A 15873-nucleotide genomic window follows, 5' to 3' on the forward strand; every position below is an offset into this window, starting at 1 on the left:
TTTTTTTTTTTTTTTTTTTTTTGAGACGGAGTCTTGCTCTGTCGCCTAGGCTGGAGTGCAGTGGCCGGATCTCAGCTCACTGCAACCTCCACCTCCCGGGTTCACGCCATTCTCCTGCCTCAGCCTCCCGAGTAGCTGGGACCACAGGCGCCGGCCACCTCGCCCGGCTAATTTTTTGTATTTTTAGTAGAGACGGGGTTTCACCGTGTTAGCCAGGATAGTCTCGATCTCCTGACCTCGTGATCCGCCCGTCTCGGCCTCCCAAAGTGCTGGGATTACAGGCTTGAGCCACCGCGCCCGGCCCTCAATTTTTTGTATTTTTAGCAGAGAGGGGTTTCACCATGTTAGCCAGGATGGTCTGGATGTCCTGACATCATGATCCGCCCGCCTCGGCCTCCCAAAGGCCTGGGATTACAGGCATGAGCCACCACGTCCGGCCTATTTTCTTAAATAACAGGGTTTTGTCATGTCTCCCAGGCAGGTCTTGATCTCCTGAGCTCAAAGTAATCCTCTTCCCCCTTGGCCTCCCAAAGTGTTGTGATTACAGGCATGAGCCACCCTGCCTGGCCTTGTTAATTTTGAAAGGCAGGTTTTTGCTGCCCAGGATAAACTCCAGTAGCTATGCGCAGACACCACCACTGCACACCATGGCCTTACACTCCTGGCCTGGAGTCATCCTCCTGCTTCAGACTCCTGGGTAGCTGGGGAAAAAAAAAAAAAACAAAGGCGAGGCAGGGTGGTGCACACCTTTAGTCCCAGCTACTTCAGAGGCTGAGGTGCGAGGATTGATTGGCCTGGGAGGCGGAGCCTGCAGTGAGTCAGGATTGTGCCACTGCCCTCCAAGCCTGGGTAAACAGAGCGAGAGCCTGTCTCTATTAAAAAAAAAGAAAAAACCGCAATTCTTCCAGTATGATCAGAAACTGTACATTTAAAATTAATTCCACTATTGGAGGGAGGTAAAAAGACACAATGTTAACTCTGGAAGCGAATGAAAAGTCCTGCGGGTAGAATGAGTACTGATGAGTACTCTTTCCATCCAAATGCATGATGAGACCGTCTGAAGGAGAGCCGCACACTTCCCAGATTACCCAAAGTCCACCTGTGGAATTCACGGCTGTCAGCGTAAAACAGTGAACAGCCCAGACTCGGGAATACTGGCTGTCTCTCCAATTTAAGGCACTGAAAGGGGTGCGAGTGCCAGGACTTTTCTCTATGGCAAACATTCCTCATGCACCAAGAGGGTGATCGCAAAAGTTGCGAGTACAGGACCGGGGAGATGATTTTGGTAATGACTGTAGCAGGCAGGGAGTGCTATATCCTGGAGATTCTCTTTACTGAGGAGGATCACTGCTGGATAGTAATTCCTATTCAAGTCTGGCAGTCAAGGGAGAGTCTTGCCACCTTGCCTATCACCATTAGGCGAATTCAGGATGATCTTTCAGGCCTATGGAGAAACTGTTAAGGACAGCGTCAGTGTGAGCACAGGGACCTACTGAGTACTGCCTGGTCAAGAAAACTCCAGGGCAGAGTGGTAGGGAGGCCACCTGAGCACCCATGGCTTAGAAATGCTTCTGATCACACCTGGGTGGAGAAAAGCTCCCTTGGTAAGGTTTACCCAACTACAAGCCAAGGTGTTCCATTAGTTGTCTTTCTGGGACTTCTGGGACAGTGGTTGGCAGCTAAGTGTTCAGTAAGTGTTGCTAATATTTTTATTTGTAGTAGAGATGGGGTTTCACCGTGTTAGCCAGGATGGTCTCGATTTCTTGACCTCGTGATCCACCCGCCTCAACCTCCCAAAGTGCTGGGATGACAGGCATGAGCCACCGCGCCCAGCCAGATATTATTCTTTTTTTTTTTTTTTTTTTTTTTTTGAGACGGAGTCTCACTCTGTCGCCCAGGCTGGAGTGCAGTGGCCGGATCTCAGCTCACTGCAAGCTCCGCCTCCCGGGTTTACGCCATTCTCCTGCCTCAGCCTCCCAAGTAGCTGGGACTACAGGTGCCCGCCACCTCGCCCGGCTAGCTTTTTGTATTTTTTAGTAGAGACGAGGTTTCACCATATTAGCCAGGATGGTCTTGATCTCCTGACCTCGTGATCCGCCCGTCTCGGCCTCCCAAAGTGCTGGGATTACAGGCTTGAGCCACCGCGCCCGGCCCAGATATTATTCTTAATGAGCGTAACTCTGAAGTGCTGGAAAGAAGCTAAATACAACGCCCTCCTAGACTGCAGAAGCTCAGAGCAGCTCACAGCACTGCTGGAGATACCCAGCAAGCACAGTGTGGTTGGTGAACAAGGAGAAAGCAGCACGTCTTAGGAAGACAACCTCTCCACCCAGCTCTCACCTTCACCTGGAGCTACGTTCCTGCACAAGACAGTTGCAGCAACAACACACTGTGTCCTGAGATACAACAGAATCACCGTGAGCAACTATGACCATCCGTGAACACTTCCAAGGTACTCGCTCCACTCGAAGAAGGAAGGCAACCACCCCCTGCCACCCACTGTTATGGTTCCTCAGTCAGCACAGCAGGCTGAGTGAAATGCATTTTGCGGGGAAGGAACACATAAGACTATTAAGCCAAGTCCCTCTGAAAGATGAGTGAGAGAAAACGTGGCAGATCATCGGGCACAAAGGGAGGAAGCAGGTTCAATTCTCCTCTTGTTCAAATGCCACATAGTGTGAACTGGGCTCACTATGACTTTCTTTTTGTTTGGCGATCCCAACAGACACAGAAATGTAAGCAAAATGCCATGGAAAACCTTTGATGTACTTTACTTATATTTTTCTACTCTGACAATGTAATAATTTCACAGAGAAATGCCCGTTTCTGTGAACTGCTGGGGGCCATCAAGCTTCATTGATCCAAACTCCAGAAGGAAGGGAGGAGAACAGAACACACCTAAGTGCCAGATAAGCCGAAACCTCACCACAGTTGTGTGTTCCGGCTCCTTTTCTCTCTTTCCTTTCCTTCCAACCACAAACAGCCAAAGGCAGGAAACAGAAGGGCGGGAAAGGAAGGAGGCACAGTCAGCCAGTCTAGAGAACAGAAGCAATGACAGGATTCTCATAGCTATCCAGGACTTGGAAAACCTCAATGACTCGTTCTACATCACCTTGTGTTGGATTTTGAACGTGGAGTTAGGAATTCACACATACAGAAGTAAAAATCAACGCAAGGAGGGGATATCCTCTCTGCTTCTCGGTACCTGCTCAACCCGTTACTTCTAAGCCTTCTAAGCATTTCCAGCCTCAGGTTATGACCAGTTTTACGAGGCCACTCCCTCCCTGAAGGTTTCATGAAGAACACCTGAGGGCTCTGTGGGCTAAACTAGGCCCAATCACTTCTGACACGGCTACCAGGATACTACAAGAGCGCGCGACTGGATTATCTGCCTCTCCTTGATCTCACGGCACTTTCTCTCTCTCTCTTTTTTTTTTTTGAGACGGGGGTCTCCCTCTGTTGCTCAGGCTGGAGTGCACTGGTGCGATCTTGGCTCACTGCACCCTCCACCTCCCGGGTTCCAGCAATTCTCCCTGCCTCAGCCTCCCGAGTAGCTGGGATTATAGGCGCCCGACACCACACCTGGCTAATTTTTGTATTTTTAGGAGAGACAGGGTTTTTCCACGTTGACTAGGCTGGTCTCAAACTCCTGACCTCAAGTGATCCGGCAGCCTCAGCCTCCCAAAGTGCTGGGATTACAGGTATGAGCCACCACACCTGGCCCTCTCTTTTCCCTTCATTCCTCAATTCCTGCTCCCTCCCTTCCTTCTTTGCCTATGGTATTCACAGGGGTTGCTTAAATACCCACCAATACAAAACGCTAAAAAGGCCACTGGCTGGCCGGGCACGGCGGCTCGTGCCTGTAATCCCAGCAATTTGGGAGGCTGAGGGAGGCAGATCACGAGGTCAGGAGATCGAGACCATCCTGGCTAACACTGTGAAACCCCCCCGTCTCTACTAAAAATACAAAAAATTAGGCAGGCGTGGTGGTAGGCACCTATAGTCCCAGTTACTTAGGTGGCTGAGGCAGGACAATGGCGGGAACCCAGGAGGCGGAGCTTGCGGTGAGCAGAGATCGCGCCACTGCATTCCAGCTTGGGTAACACAGTGAGAGTCTCTCCAAAAGAAAAAAAAAAAGGCAAGCACTGGCTTCCATCTGAGAAGATATATGGCTTCCTAAGCAAATAAAACGTTCTAAAAATGGTGGGAATGAGGATGGTCCTTTGCAGGTTTGGTGCATTCTGGCTCTCATTTCCTAGCTGTCTGAGTTATCTAACTTCTGTGTGCCTCACCCAAACTCTGCAAAATGAGGTCAAATACCCATCTAATAAAGTTCCTAAAAGTGGCTAGAGACTGGGCATGGTGGTTCACGCCTGTAATTCCAGCACTTTGGGAGGCAGAGCCAGGCAGATCACCTGAGGTCAGGAGTTTAAGACTAGCCTGATCAACATGGTGAAAACCCATTTCTACTAAAAATGCAAAAATTAGTTGGGCGTGGTGTTGCACGCTTATAGTCCCAGCTACTGGGGAGGCTGAGGCAGGAGGACTGCTTGAACCTGGGAGGCGAAGGTCGCCATGGGCCAAGAATATGCCACTGCACTCCAGCCTGGGTGACAGAGCGAGACACCATCCCAAAAAGAAAAAGTGGCTCATACATTATAGGTGCTCAATAAAAAGCAACCAATCCTCCAAATTCCTTCAGCAATTTTCAATTCACCCTCAAATCCAGAGCCCACCGGACCGTTTCCCAGAGAAAATTCCGTAGGATCTCAAGATGCTTCTCAAAAGTTCTGTGGTCAGGTAGGTGCAGTGGCTCACACCTGTAATCTCAGCACTTTGGGAGGCTGAGGCAGAAAGATCTCTTTATTTTTTCTGTGTTTTAAAAACTGATTTATTAATCTTTTGGGAGAAATCTCTTGGGGCCAGGAGTGCAAGCCTAGCCTGGGTCATACAGTGAGCCTGTAGTGAGCAATGATGGAGCCACTGCACACCAGCCTGAGCAACAGGGCCATGGTGGGGGAAGGTTCTGCAGTCAAACAGGTGTGAAAACCAGCACCCTCTCTTGGAAACTCACAATTCACATCAGCACAGGAAAGACTTGGGGAAGTCCTGCAATAAATAAACCTACTCCCTTCACCATGGAATTATTTTGGTTTAAAATCTGTAAGTAGCTCTCACTGAAGTACTTCTCCAGAACCACTGGAGACAAGGCCACTAACACATTGAGAGTGAGACAAGAGAGTCAGGTTTGTGAACTGCCAAGACGAGATGAACAAATGAGAAGCAGAAGCTGAAGGTGTAAAAAGGCAGCAATGGGACATCGGCAGTCTCATGCTACCTCCAGAGAAGAGGCGTGGCCCAGCGGCCAGCCTGGCCTGTAACTCTTCACTACCTTGAGGGGGTATCACAAACTATTAACATCCTAGCTTCTGTCCCACGCCTTGAAAATGAAGCAAGTTTTATGCCCTCCTCCACCCACTAGGGCAACGGGTAGAAGCCTTTGGGATGAGCAGGTAACAGGAACCACCATCTTATTTCCATGAGCTGAACCAAAGGTCCTTTCACACTTAAAAGATGCACCCCACCCAGGCACTTACTCCCTAAGACAAACTGTTTCAGCAGTTCCTACCATCCACACCATGCATTCTGGAGTGGCATGCATGATGCCACTTCTCATCAAAGATGAGAAGAGTTTTCCATTTTGCTTCAAAAACCCCCACACCTCACAGTTATATTACTAAAATATATATAAAATGCTTACGGAGTACTTAATATGCCAGTACTTAATATGGAATATCATTACAACCCTGAGGTCAGTATTACTATTTCCCTCCTTCACAGATGAGGAAACTGAAGCAGAGAAAAGTTAAACAATTTGCCCAAAGTTACACAATTAGTAAGTGGTAGGTAAATAAGGCCCAAAGCCAGGCTGCACCGCTCAAGCTCCTAACGACTCTCCTAACTCGTACTCCTTCAGTTTTGTCAACCTGACGACTGGTCAACGTTTAGCTATTCCAAGAGGAAAAAACCAGTTTCTTGCAAGCATTCCAAGGAGGTCCATCTTGAAGCCCAACCTGCCAGAATGTGACCAGGAGACTTGACCAAGCCCTTCCCTATGGCCTCAGGGAACTTCCAAGCTATGACACCACAGCAAGCCGATGCAAGCTGAGGACAAGTTAAACACAGGTTCAACAGAAAAGGCTGAGAATCCCTGGCCCATTCTGTACCCATGCCTTTGAAAATAAAACCCAGCTGGGTGCGGGGGCTCATGCCTGTAATCCTAACACTTTGGGAGGCCAAGGTAGGCAAATCACTTGAGGTCAGGAGATCGAGACCAGCCTGCCCAACATGGTGAAACCCCATCTCTACTAAAAATAACAAAAAAATTAGCTGGGTGTGGTGGCATGCGCCTGTAGTCCCAGCTACTCAGGAGGCTGAGGCAGGAGAACAGCTTGAGCAGGGAAGGGGAGTTTGCAGCTGAGCTGAGATCATCCCACTGCATCCCAGCCTGGGCGACAGAGCGAGACTCCATCGCAAAAATAAAAAATAAAGTAGTAACAATTTTAAAAAGTTTCTTCATTATTGACTTGAGATAGCAGATGTGTATTGTCTGCATGATAAAGCCAGTGGCATGATCTCGGCGCACTGCAACCTCCGCCTCCGGGGTTCAAGCGATTCTCGTGCCTCAATCTCTCCAGTAGCCAGGATTACAGGCACATGCCACCACGCCCTGCTAATTTTTGTTTTGTTTTGTTTTGTTTTTTGAGACGGAGTCTCGCTCTGTCGCCCAGGCTGGAGTGCAGTGGCCGGATCTCAGCTCACTGCAAGCTCCGCCTCCCGGGTTTACGCCATTCTCCTGCCTCAGCCTCCCGAGTAGCTGGGACTACAGGCGCCCGCCACCTCGCCCGGCTAGTTTTTTGTATTTTTTAGTAGAGACGGGGTTTCACCGTGTTAGCCAGGATGGTCTCGATCTCCTGACCTCGTGATCCGCCCGTCTCGGCCTCCCAAAGTGCTGGGATTACAGGCTTGAGCCACCGCGCCTGGCCAATTTTTGTGTTTTTTAGGAGAGATGGGGTTTCACCATGTTGGCCAGGCTGGTCTCTAACTCCTGGCCTCAAATGATCCGTCCGCCTTGGCCTCCCAAAGTGCTGGGATTACAGGCGTGAGCCACCGCACCCAGCCTCTTCTTGCCATTCTTTAATTCTAGTCTTTAAAAAAGCCTGGGTTGGATGCAGCTGTACATGCTGGTAGTCCCAGCTACTCAGAGCCTGAGTCAGGAGGACTGCCTGCCCCAAAGTTAAGGGCTGTAGTGTACTATGACTGTGCCTGTCAACAGCCACTGCACTCCAGTCTGAGCAACACAGTGGGAAAAAAAAAAAACCACAAGGCCAAGACGGGCAGATTACCTGAGGTCAGGAGTTCGAGACCAGCCTGGCCAACACAGTGAAACCTGTGTCTACTAAAAACACACACACAAAAAATTAGCGGGGCATGGTGGCACATGCCTGTAATCCTAGCTACTCGGGAGGCTGAGGCAGGAGAATCACTTGACCCAGGGAAGGGGAGGTTTCAGTGAGCCGAGACTGCACCACTGCACACTAGCAGCCTGGGGGACAACAAGAGCGAAACTCCGTCCAAAAAAACAAAACAAACAAAAAACACCAAGACTTAGATTCCAGGGCAGAGGCAAAGTACTGAGGATATTGAGGATACAGACCTCCACGTGCACTGCTGAGATCCCAAAAGGAGGCTAGTTCTGATACAGTGTAGCGTAAAAGGGTCCGTTCTCAGGTGAGAATGCCTAGGTTCAACTTCGGAAAGTCATTTACTAGCTGTGTGACCTTAAGCAAGTTACTGAATTTGAGTGTTTCCTCCCGTATAAAATAGGAATATTTTAATAAATGGAGATCATATTACTTATCGCACCAGACTGTCCTAGACAGCAGGTGAAATAAGGCACATAAACTACTCAAGCGAAGTACCTGGCACAGAATAACCAGTCAATAAACATTAGTTATTAATATTGTATATGCCTCTCTAAAATTCAAGACATTTCTCTGTGTGACTTTAAAAGGACTTGGTGAGGGGGAGAACAAAGATTCACTACTTAGCACTTGAGATTTGTGAGGTACAAAGTAATTCTGAGGTTATACAGACAGGCCGGGCGCGGTGGCTCAGGCCCAGCACTTTGGGAGGCCGAGGCGGGTGGATCATCAGAGTTCAGGAGATCCAGACCAGCCTGGCCAACATAGCAAAACCCCATCTCTACTAAAAAATACAAAAATTAGCTGAGCATGGTGGTGGGCCTCTGTAATTCCAGCTACTCAGGAGGGTGAGGCAGGAGAATCACTTGAACCTGGGAGATGGAGGTTGCAGTGAGTCAATATCGCGCCATTGCACTCCGGCGTGGGAGACAAGAGTGAAAACTCTGCCTCAAAAAAAACAAAACAAAAAAGACAGCAACTGGGCCAGGCACAGTGGCTCACACCTGCAATTCCAGCACTTTGAGAGTCTGAAGCCGGAGGATCTATTGAGACCAAGAATTTCAGACCAGCCTGAACAACACAGTGAAACCCCTCATCTCCACAAAAAAATGTTAAACAGTTAACCAGGCATGGTGGATATGCCTGTAGTCCCAGCTACTCAGGAGGCTAAAGTGGGAGGATGGTTTGAGCCCGGGAGGTCAAGGCTGCAGTGAGCTGTGTTCATGCCACTGCACTCCAGCTTGGGAGACAAAGGCCCTGTCTCAGAAGAGAGAAAAAGACAGCAACTGAATCGTAGAAAATGGGGTACAACATGGCAGAATTATCACAATACTCGTGAATTTTCCACACCCCATCCACAAACGCTGGCAATCTCCACCTTCTTTCCTGAGCCAAGGAACTGAGTTCTTATCTGTTTTGAAAAGGTGGTGCTCCATTATCCAGGTAAGTCTTGAGATATAAAAATCGTTAAGCTAAGATGTGAAAAAATATCAAGCCTAACAAACCTGCCGGCTGCCATTTTCAACTCTGGCAACCAACAAACACAAACAAAAGGCTGAAAAGTGAGTTTCAGTAACAGTTTGCCATTATGTTACTACATATAATGCAAAACCCCAGATACCATGCAGGTGGCATCAAAGCAGAATATATCTGGTTCAGGGCCGACACAGGTACATCAATATTCCCCTCTCATAATACCATTAAACTGGCCAGAATGAGAAAGATCTATAATAATTTGTGAACTTATAGACCCTATACTCATTTTTTTTTTTTTTTTTTTTGAGACGGAGTCTTGCTCTGTGGACCGAGCTGGAGTGCAGTGGCCGGGTCTCAGCTCACTGCAAGCTCTGCCTCCCGGGTTTACGCCTTTCTCCTGCCTCAGCCTCCGGAGTAGCTGGGACTACAGGCGCCCGCCACCTCACCCGGCTAGTTTTTTGTATTTTTTAGTAGAGACGGGGTTTCACCGTGTTAGCCAGGATGGTCTCGATCTCCTGACCTCGTGATCCGCCCGTCTCGGCCTCCCAAAGTGCTGGGATTACAGGCTTGAGCCACCGCGCCCGGCCTACCCTATACTCATTTTTTAAAAGTAGTTATGTGTTGGGCTGGGTGTGGCGGCTCACACCTGTAATCCCAGCACTTTGGGAGGCTGAGGCGGGCAGATCACCTGAGGTCAGGAGTTCCAGACCAGCCTGGTCAACATGGCGAAACCCCATCTCTACTAAAAATACAAAAACTAGCCAGGCATGGTGGCGTGTGCCTGTAATCCCAGCTACTAGGGAGGCTGAAGCAAGAGAATCCTTTGAACCCACGACGTAGAGATTGCAGTGAGCTGAGATCGCACCACTGAACTCCAGCCTGGGCAACAAAAGCGAAACTCCACCTCAAACAAACAAAGCTGGGTGCGGTGGCTCACACCCACCCAGCACTTTGAAGGGGCAAAGGCGAGTGGATCACCTGAGGTCAGGAGTTCAAGACCCACCTGGCCAACCTGGTAAAACCCCATCTCTACTAAAAATACAAAAATTAGCTGGGCATGGTGACAGGCACTGGTAATCCCAGCTACTTAGGAGGCTGAAGCAGGAGATCACTTGAACCCAAAAGGCGGAGGCTGCAGTGAGCCAAGATGGCGCCACTGCACTCCAGCCTGGGTGACAGAGAGAGACTCCGTCTCAAAATAAATAAATAAGTAATAAACAAATAAATAAAATAAGAAAAAAATTGGTATGTGTTCACCAGGTGCGGTGGCTCATACCTGTAATCCCAGCACTTTGGGAGGGTGGATCACCTGAGGTCAGGAGTTTGAGACCAGCCTGGCCAATCTGGTGAAACCTTGTCTCTACTAAAAATACAACATTAGCTGGTTGTGGTGGCGGGTGCCTGTAATCCCAGCTACTGGGGAGGCTGAGGCAGGAGAATCTTGAACCCGGGAGCCACGGGGAGGTGAAGGGGGCCATAAGCCGAGATCGCGCTACTGCGCTCCAGCATGGGCGACAGAGCGAGACTCCGTCTCAGGAAAAAGTAAAATAAAATTTGGTATGTGGTAACAACACAGAGACTGCCTATTCAATTCTCTATTTCTGGTCGGAGCGAGTAAATCTAAATTTGAACTATCCTACAAGAGAAAGTCTACAGAGGATGGCTCAGGAGCCTCCTGATTCATACGAGACTACTCTGAACCCAGTCTCAGCGGCGGCCCAGAACAAACAGCTTCGACTTGCCAACAGTGTGAAGGCACGAGGACTCCTAATGCTGTTAAACAGGTACACAGACAATGAGAACCCCAGAATTACTTGGTACCTCACAAATCTCCAGTACTAAGGGCATCTATCTATTCCCTTAAAACACTCCCAAATCAACTCCAACGGCATCGGAAAGACAGTCAATCTCAGGGATCCCTGGCAAGGAAAACCCGGCGCAGGTAATTTATGTTCTTGGCGTAGAGTCTGTTCCCAACATCCAGAAAGACTCAGCCCACAGCCCCATCTTACTGAGCAAGGTCACGCCCTGAAGTACACACTGACAATGTTTAAGTCCAAGGAAGATGAAGTTCCAGTCACTTCCAGGGAAGGGTCTGTTTCCACTGCCTCACTTCTGGTTTATTTTCTGCAATAAAATGTCTTTCCTCCACTAAACACTTTGAAAACCAGAACCCTCTACCGGCGGACAGTCTTCGGGACGCTTCGATCTCTTGCACACAGCCAGGCATCGCCTTAAACTGGGTTGGGCTGGTCACTGAAGGCTTTCTTCTATCACTTAATTCACCACCTTCGTCCTCCACGGGGGAAGAGGACGGTACAAGGATTTTGGAAAAATGCCCAAGAAAGGAAAAAACTAACCGGTTTCCTGAGGGTGTCTCCATCCCTCCCGGCCAGTTTGTGGTGACTTCCTACCAAAGGCCACCAGGGGAGCACCGCCAAACCCGGCTCTCCAACACGGCAGGAAACGTTTCCAGCCTAAAAGCCACTTGTAGGATTATCGGATTCATTCTGGGCGCCGCTGCCAAGTGATGCCCCCGCAGTGCCAACATCTCCCTCAGCTCTTTGTCCCCACGTTGCCTTGCCCTGCCCTACCCTTGCGCCTGGCCCGGGAGCCAGCCCCACCCTGGGGCCGAAGCAGTTCCCCTTCCCCGGGGCTGCCCTTCCCAGGCACACCCCGGGGCCTCGGTCCGCGGCTCCTCCTCCCCCACACTCCTGTTTCCCGGGTAGGAAAGAGCCCGAGCAGCCGGCGGGCCCCTGCCACGGTCACCCAGCCCTCTGCCCACGACCCCGAGGGTCCGCTCTCGAGGAGCAGCCAGCCAGGCTGGGAGTTCCGCGGCCCTCACCCCGCCCAGGGCCCCCAGTCCCGTCAGTCCCTCACCGGGCGGAGGTTGGGCGGGCGACGGTGGCACTGGCGGGCGCGGGCCGCTGCTGTTGATGATGTAGTGGGAGACGCGCGAGTTCTCTGAGACGCTGAGCACATAGTCCCCGGGGCTGGTGCTCGAGTCCCGCACCAGGAACACCCCGTGCCGCTGGCCCTGCAGCAGCGCCACCGCCTCCTGCCGACTCAACCGCCCCCAGTACCAGCTACTCCGCTCCTCCGAGTCGAAGTTGCCCGCCATGGCTGCCTCCGCGCCTAAACGCTGGGGTGCCGCCGCCGCGCGCGCCCCTCCGGCCCCCGGCGCCCGCCGCCCAGCGGACCGGCTCCGGTTTCAGCTTCACAGCAGCGCCCGAAATGGCGGCGGCAGCCGCGGGCCTTCCCCACCGGAAATGACGCGCTCCCTGCCCTAGGGAGGCTGCCGGGAAGGGGCCCGCGGCCCGCCATTGGGAGAAGGGCAATGCGCCCTCGCGCGCGCACTGCGCATGCGGCCTCATGGGCGGTGCCGCCCTGCCCGGCCGGGGGCTGAGGGGGATAGGAGGCGGGGTCTAGTGCCCGGGGGCGGGGCCTCGCCGCCTCCCGCAGAGACGTGCGCCTGCGCCGCCGACCGCGCGGTGCTGCCTCAGGCTCGCGTTCCTGGACGGCTAACTTCTAGGCAGTGGTTCCCAGACACAATTGCAGGAGAAAAGATGCGTGTGGCGCCGGGGCCTCAGTTCTCGGCCAGGCTTCCTGGGATGTCCGTCTGTTTCTCTTTTCTTTTTCTTTTTTTGTTTTTTCAGACGGAGTCTCACTCTGTTGCCAGGCTGGAGTGCAGTGGCGCGATCTCGGCTCACCGCAGCCTCTGCCTCCCGGATTCAAGCAATTCTCCTGCCTCAGCCTCCCGAGTAGCTGGGACTACAGGCGAGCGCCACCACGCCTGGCTAATTTTTGTATTTTTAGTAGAGACGGGGTTTCACCATGTTGGCCAGGCTGGTCTCGAACTCCTGACCTCGGGTGATCCACCCGCCTCAGCCTCCCAAAGTGATGGGATTACAGGCGAGAAACATCGCGCCCGGCCATGTTGGTCTGTTTCTTCTCGTTCCTTTAGCTTCTCCACAGGCCGGCTGATGTTCTCATTTTCATTGATTCATTCAGGACATTGTTATTGACACGCCACCTGCACTGCGGGTGCAAAGGTGATCGAGGCTGGGCCTTGCACTCCTTGAACTCATACACCAGTGAGAGAAACCAGGAAACTGTATGACAAAAGGATGACAAATGCTGACAAACGCTATCATGGGAAACTGACATGAACACAGAGCAGAGCGCCCCTCCATCCAGTCTGTGGAGTAATCCAGGAGGGCTTCCCAGAGGAGGTAGCATGTGTTGACTGCTGAGTGACAAATGGGGATGGACATTCAAAGCAAAGGGAGCAGAGTGTGCCAGGCCACGTGAAGTACAGAGTTCTCCTCTCTTGAGGCTTTGGGGTCACCTGCCCAGATACTTCTAAACACTAAATTGTAGCCAGGGGCATCTCCTACTCTCACTGCAGTCATGATCACTCTGGTCTGTGTTCCGGCTCGCTGGTGCCCTTTCGTCTGGCTGCCCCTAATTGCCCTGCAAACAGCTCCCACTGAGTTTTCTAAAATACAGATCTGGCCGGGCACGGGGGCTCACGCCTATAATCCCAACACTTTGGGAGGCTGAGGCAGGCGGATCACCTGAGGTCAGGAGTTCGAGACCAGGCTGACCAATATGGTGAAACCGTGTCTCTGCTAATACAAAAATTAGCTGGGCGTGATAGCGGGTGCCTGTAATCCCAGCTACTCAGGAGGATGAGGCAGGAGAATTGCTTGAACCCGGGAGGCAGAGGTTGCAGTGAGCTGAGATCCCACCATTACACTCCAGCCTGGGCGACAGAGGGAGATCGTGTCTCAAAAAAATATATATGTATACAAATCTGAATGTGTTGCTACCTTGTGTAAAACGTTTAACAGTCTTGAGGTGTTCAAACTCCCAGGTTAGCTCAGAGCATAAAATTGAGCCATAGTCTCCCTCTCTCTCTTTTTTTCTTTTTTTCAGATGGATTCTTGCTCTGTCGCCCAGGCTGGAGTGCAGTGGCGCCATCACAGCTCACTGCAACCGCCACCTTCCGGGTTCAAGTGATTCTCCCTGCCTTAGCCTCCCAAGTAGCTGGGACTACAGACGCCGGCCACCTCGCCCAGCTAATAATGTTCGTATTTTTAGTTGAGACAGGGTTTCACCGTGTTCGCCAGGATGGTCTCCGTCTCCTGACCTCGTGATCCACCTGCCTCGGCCTCCCAAAGTGCTGGGATTACAGGCTTGAGCCACCGCGCCCGGCCGTCTTCCCTTTCTTAACCACCCCATCACTCCCTCTCCATCAACAGCAGTACGTGCAAATTATTCCCATGACAGCTCTTACCCATTTTACTGTAATTTTTCATGTGCAGTTCTGTGTATGTCCTTAAAGGCCAAGCAGCTAGTCTACGAGGTACTCCACAAGCGTTTCAGGACCGCTAACATTTATTCAGAGATGACCGTCTGCCAGGCACTGTGCTGACTGCCTTCATATGGATCATCTCATTTAATCCTCTCAGCAACCTTATTTGACAAGTATCGCCATCATACAGAAGAGAAAACTGAAGCTTAGAGAGTTTAAGTAACGTGTCCAGAGATACATGTTGGCACAGTGAGGAGCTAGGGTTCAAATACTGGAAGGAGAGACAGCTGTGGTCACTCTGCTGTACCCTCAAACTTCTGAGATAGGAAGTGGGAGGAAGGGGTGGCAGAAATCTACATTTTAAAAAAGCAGTCAGGTGGGGCACGGTGGCTCACGCCTGTAATCCCAGCACTTTGGGAGGCCGAGGCGGGTGGATCAAGAGGTCAGGAGATCGAGACCATCCTGGCTAACACAGTGAAACCCCGTCTCTACTAAAAATACAAAAAATTAGCCGGGTGTGGTGGCGGGCGCCTGTAGTCCCAGCTACTCGGGAGGCTGAGGCAGGAGAATGGCGTGAACCCAGGAGGCAGAGCTTGCAGTGAGCTGAGATCCGGCCACTGCACTCCAGCCTGGGCGACAGAGCAAAACTCCGTCTCAAAAAAAAAAAAAGCAGTCAGCTGTGGATTCTGGTCTAATGGATAGGACAGCCCGTCTGGACTCACCTACACACCCTTGGCCCTGCTCTGGGGAAGTCGGGGTGGGGGCCTGGGAGGGACAACGGCACTTTTCCTGCTGTAGGTGACTCATCGTGACCCTGGCTTAGTCACAGCCTGGCACAGTGAACCAGCAGAAGCAGCGATGCCAGTGTGAATTCTGGCTGGTCTGTGAGCTCTGGACCTGACCCAGAGACTGCCTGTTCCAAAGAAGTCCCTCTAAGACCCCTCCCTAGGGCACATGGAAATTACAAGAAAAAGATTTTTTTTTGGTTTTTCGAGACAGAATTTCGCTCCTGTTGCCCAGGCTGGAGTGCAATGGCACGATCTCAGCTCACTGCAACCTCTGCCTCCTGAGTTCAAGAGATTCTCCTGCCTCAGTCTCCCAAGTAGCTGGAATTACAGGCATGCACCACCATGCCAGTATAATTTTTTGTATTTTAGTAGAGACGGGGTTTCTTCATGTTGGTCAGGCTGATCTCGAACTCCCGACCTGAGGTGATCCGCCTGCCTCAGCCTCCCAAAGTGCTGGGATTACAGGCGTGAGCCACTGCGCCCAACCAAAAAAGAATTTTTTTAAGAAGAATAGGCCAGGCATGATGGCTTACGCCTGTAACCCCAGCACTTTGGGAGGCAAAGGCGGGTGAATCACTTGAAGTCGGGAGTTTGAGACCAGCCTGGCCAACTGGGTAAACACCATTTCTACCAAAAATACAAAAATTAGGCGTGGCGGGCACCTGTAGTCCCAGCTACTCGGGAAGCTGAGGCAGGAGAATCACTTGAACCCAGGAGGCGGAGGTTGCAGTGAGCCAAGATTGTGCCACTGCACTCCAGCCTGGGGGACAGAGCAAGACTCTGTCTCAAGGAAAAAAAAAAAAAAAAA

At 51.3% G+C, this 15873-nt stretch overlaps 1 protein-coding gene across 2 annotated transcripts in view; it reads right to left on the reverse strand.

Moving 5' to 3' along the window:
* CRK (CRK proto-oncogene, adaptor protein) overlaps positions 1-12312 on the reverse strand; it is a 35101-nt gene extending 22789 nt beyond the window's left edge. For both annotated transcript variants that reach the window (XM_026449137.1, XM_026449136.1), the window contains exon 1: positions 11841-12312. In XM_026449137.1, the coding sequence (XP_026304922.1) occupies positions 11841-12081 (241 nt within the window). In that variant the 5' untranslated portion in view covers positions 12082-12312. The remainder of the gene's footprint in view (positions 1-11840) is intronic.
* Between the last annotated feature and the right edge of the window lie 3561 nt (positions 12313-15873).

The sequence above is a fragment of the Piliocolobus tephrosceles genome, chromosome 16 (genome assembly GCF_002776525.5).
Source record: "Piliocolobus tephrosceles isolate RC106 chromosome 16, ASM277652v3, whole genome shotgun sequence".
NCBI lineage: Eukaryota > Metazoa > Chordata > Mammalia > Primates > Cercopithecidae > Piliocolobus > Piliocolobus tephrosceles.